The following is a 3410-nucleotide window of genomic DNA, read 5'->3' as shown; positions in this document are numbered from 1 at the left end:
GCTAAGTCATTACAGATCTACTGGTTCACCACTCCTTGAATCTCAAAGGAACTTATGAAGGAACACTGAAGAATTTTCAGGTGAAGGGAATTCCTGTACTATATAGATCCTAGTGAAGACCAACAGGGAAGGAAGAACAGGAAGAGACACAACCTGAAAGTCACAGGATTTCATGTTGGACAGCAGCCACCCCTAAAGGAGCAGGCACAGATCTCTCCTGTGTCGAGGAAAATCTGCCTGTCAGGGAGAACGGCTAGTGACGGGCATAGATCCCACATTATCAACAAGTTTGGGCCATGTCAGTGGTGGCATCATTGAGAGGGATTGCTTCCATCCTGCCTTTTTTACCAACAAGCCCAGTGACTTTAAAGGAAGTTAAGGTAACACCTCAGATTTGGGTTTCCCATAAGTGGAATTTGAGGCTGGGACTAGTGTCAGGACACCTATCTGTCGGGTTAGGAGTGTTGATGCTATTAATTTTTCTGCCAAGCATGTACTGTCAGCTGGAATCAATGTATTATTCTTTCCATGAAATAATCATTCCTAAGAGGCTAACAGTCCAGGAAAGGGATAAGCCAGTAGAAAAGCTCTCCTACATGGTATTGATGCAGGGCCAGAAGCAGCTGGTTCACCTGAAGGTAAAGAGAGACTATTTTGTGAATGACTTTCCAGTCTACAGTTACCACAATGGCATGCCAAGGCAAGAAATACCTTTCCTCTCACAGGACTGCCACTATGAAGGCTACATCGAAGGGGTGCCAGGCTCTTTTGTTTCCGTCAACACCTGTTCAGGACTCCGGGGAGTCCTGATTAAGGAGGAAACATCCTACAGCATTGAGCCCCTGCTCTCCTCCAAAGGGTTTGAACATGTCCTGTACATCATGGTACGTCAACCTCGAGTCTTCTGCAGTGTTACTTCCAAAGACAGCCAGGCGGTTGCCAGCCAGCAGCAAAAGAGCAGGAAGCCTCTTGACAACTTGTGGTCACACACCAAGTATGTGGAGATGTTTGTCGTGGTCAACCACCAGAGGTTCCACATGTGGAGAAGTAACATGAGTGTGACTGTCCAGGCAGTAGTGGACATCATTGCTCTGGCCAACAGCTTCACTAGGGGAATAAACACAGTGGTGGTGCTGATGGGAATGGAAATTTGGACTGAGGGTGACCTGATTGAGGTCCCAGTGGACCTGCAAGTTACACTCAGGAATTTCAACCGCTGGAGACAGGAGCAGCTCTGGAACCGGGCAAAGCATGATGTTGCCCACATGATCGTCGGGCATCAATCTGGAGAGTACTCAGGCCAAGCATTTCTCGGTGGCGCCTGTTCAAGCGGGTTTGCTGCGGCTGTCGAGTCCTTCCATCATGAAGATGTCCTCCTCTTTGCAGCGCTCATGGTCCATGAACTTGGGCACAACCTGGGTATTCAACATGACCTCCCGGCCTGCCTTTGTAAAGATAGGCACTTTTGCCTCATGCACGAGAATATCACTAAGGAAAGTGGCTTCAGCAACTGCAGCTCTGACTACTTCCACCGTTTCCTCCAGGACCACAAAGGGGCCTGCCTATTTAATAAGCCCTGGAGCCAAAGCCACCAAAGGCACAAGCGCAGAGAAGCCCAGTGTGGAAATGGTGTGGTGGAGGAAAAGGAGGAATGTGACTGTGGTTCTGCTTGTGACAGTCACCCATGCTGTGAACCAACATGTACACTGAAGGAGGGTGCAGAGTGTGGTGATGGGCTCTGCTGCCATAAATGTAATTTCAAAAAGAAAGGGGTTTTATGTCGTCCTGATAAGGATGTGTGTGACCTCCCAGAGTACTGTAATGGTACTTCTGGAGAATGTCCTGCAAACAGCTACAAGCAGGATGGCACACCATGTGACAGAATTTATTATTGCTCTGGGGGTCAGTGTAGGAATCCCGATAAGCAGTGCACAGATATATATGGGTATCCTGCAAGGTCTGCCCCTAAAGATTGTTACATTTCAATGAACACCAAAGGGAACCGGTTTGGCAACTGTGGCCTTACCACTGGGTCTAACTCAGGATATGGAATGTGTACCGATGATGATATATTTTGTGGAAAACTGATATGCACAGGTGTTGACTACTTGCCACCAGTCAAACCACAGCATACACTGATCCAGGTTCCTTATGGAGAGGACTGGTGCTGGAGCATGGATGCCTATAATACTACTGACATCCCTGATTATGGAGATGTGCAGAGTGGCACTTACTGTGCCCCAAACAAAGTCTGCATGGATTACACCTGCACTGATCACACCATACTCCAGTACAACTGTGAACCACAGGACATGTGTCACGGGAAGGGAGTGTGCAACAATTTAAGGCACTGTCACTGCGATGACGGCTTTGCCCCTCCTGACTGCAGGAGCCCAGGAAATGGGGGGAGTGTAGACAGTGGTCCTGTTGGAAAGCTACTTGATCAAAATTTTAGTGTATTTTCAAGTAGCAGTGGTGGTAAGCGGATGGAAGAGGATGAGATGGACATGAAAGTGGTACTGCTTGTAGTCCCTATATTTCTTGTCCTATTATTGTGTGGTCTAATGCTAATCGCCTACCTCTGGTCTGAAGTACAGTCAGTAGTGGGCTCTTCAAGTTCTTCATCAACCTCACTGTCTGAAAGCTCAACTCCACCAGAGCAAAGGCAACCTGGGCCAGCAGAGAAAGCACCACCCCCACCAGCAGGGGAAGCACCACCTCCACCAACAGGGGAAGCATGAACCAGTTTTATTTAAAGTTTTCTCATGAATCACTGCTATCAATCAAAACACAGCATACACTGATCCAGGTTCCTTGTATCTTCAGGGCAATTTTGATACACTGGGAATGGTTTTTCAGGGCATGCTATCTCTATCTGCATTGTTTATCATTTATGTGTTATCTGTATCTATATTGCTGTCACTGAGTATTCATCTCAGTACTAATTGCTCTTATGTTATGAACTCTTTAATGGGATCTGAATATTCTAATTTGCCCTCTCAGCTATTGTTCATAAAATGGTGGTGATTTTAAATAAATATATATAAAAGGCATTTTTTTCTTTTTTATTTATTATTTTTATGTGTATGCGTATATTGCCTGCAAGTAGGTAAGTGCACCCGTGTCGTGCAATGCCCGCAGAGGACAGAAGAGGCTTTTGGATCCCCTGGGACTGAAGTTATGGACAGTTGTTAGGTGGCATGTGGGTGCTGGGATCAAACCCAAGTCTTCTGCAAGAACAGTCTGTGTTCTTAACCAGTGAGCAATCTCCCTTTTTTTTTTTTTTTTTTTTTTTCTTCCTTTATATGAAGTATCACTCCAGACTCTGGTCAGTCTAGTACTTGAGAAGCTTTGCTTTGGAGCTTTCTGGTAAGGGCTAGACCTCACATACTCAGTCTAAGTACCTGGGC

At 46.3% G+C, this 3410-nt stretch overlaps 1 protein-coding gene across 1 annotated transcript; it reads left to right on the top strand.

Moving 5' to 3' along the window:
• Positions 1-296: 296 nt before the first annotated feature.
• Positions 297-2741, top strand: LOC103748924 (disintegrin and metalloproteinase domain-containing protein 1-like). Its single transcript, XM_008851708.1, has one exon. The coding sequence runs from the start codon at positions 297-299 to the stop codon at positions 2739-2741; it is 2445 nt and encodes an 814-aa protein (XP_008849930.1).
• The last annotated feature ends 669 nt before the right edge of the window (positions 2742-3410 follow it).

The sequence above is a fragment of the Nannospalax galili genome, unplaced genomic scaffold (genome assembly GCF_000622305.1).
Source record: "Nannospalax galili isolate Female #2095 unplaced genomic scaffold, S.galili_v1.0 scaffold11, whole genome shotgun sequence".
Taxonomy (NCBI): domain Eukaryota; kingdom Metazoa; phylum Chordata; class Mammalia; order Rodentia; family Spalacidae; genus Nannospalax; species Nannospalax galili.
This window is presented reverse-complemented; position numbering and strand designations above follow the sequence as displayed.

Coding starts and splice junctions, on each gene's coding strand:
- LOC103748924 (XM_008851708.1), top strand. CDS start 297: ATGTCAGTGGTGGCATCATTGAGAGGGATTGCTTCCATCCTGCCTTTT.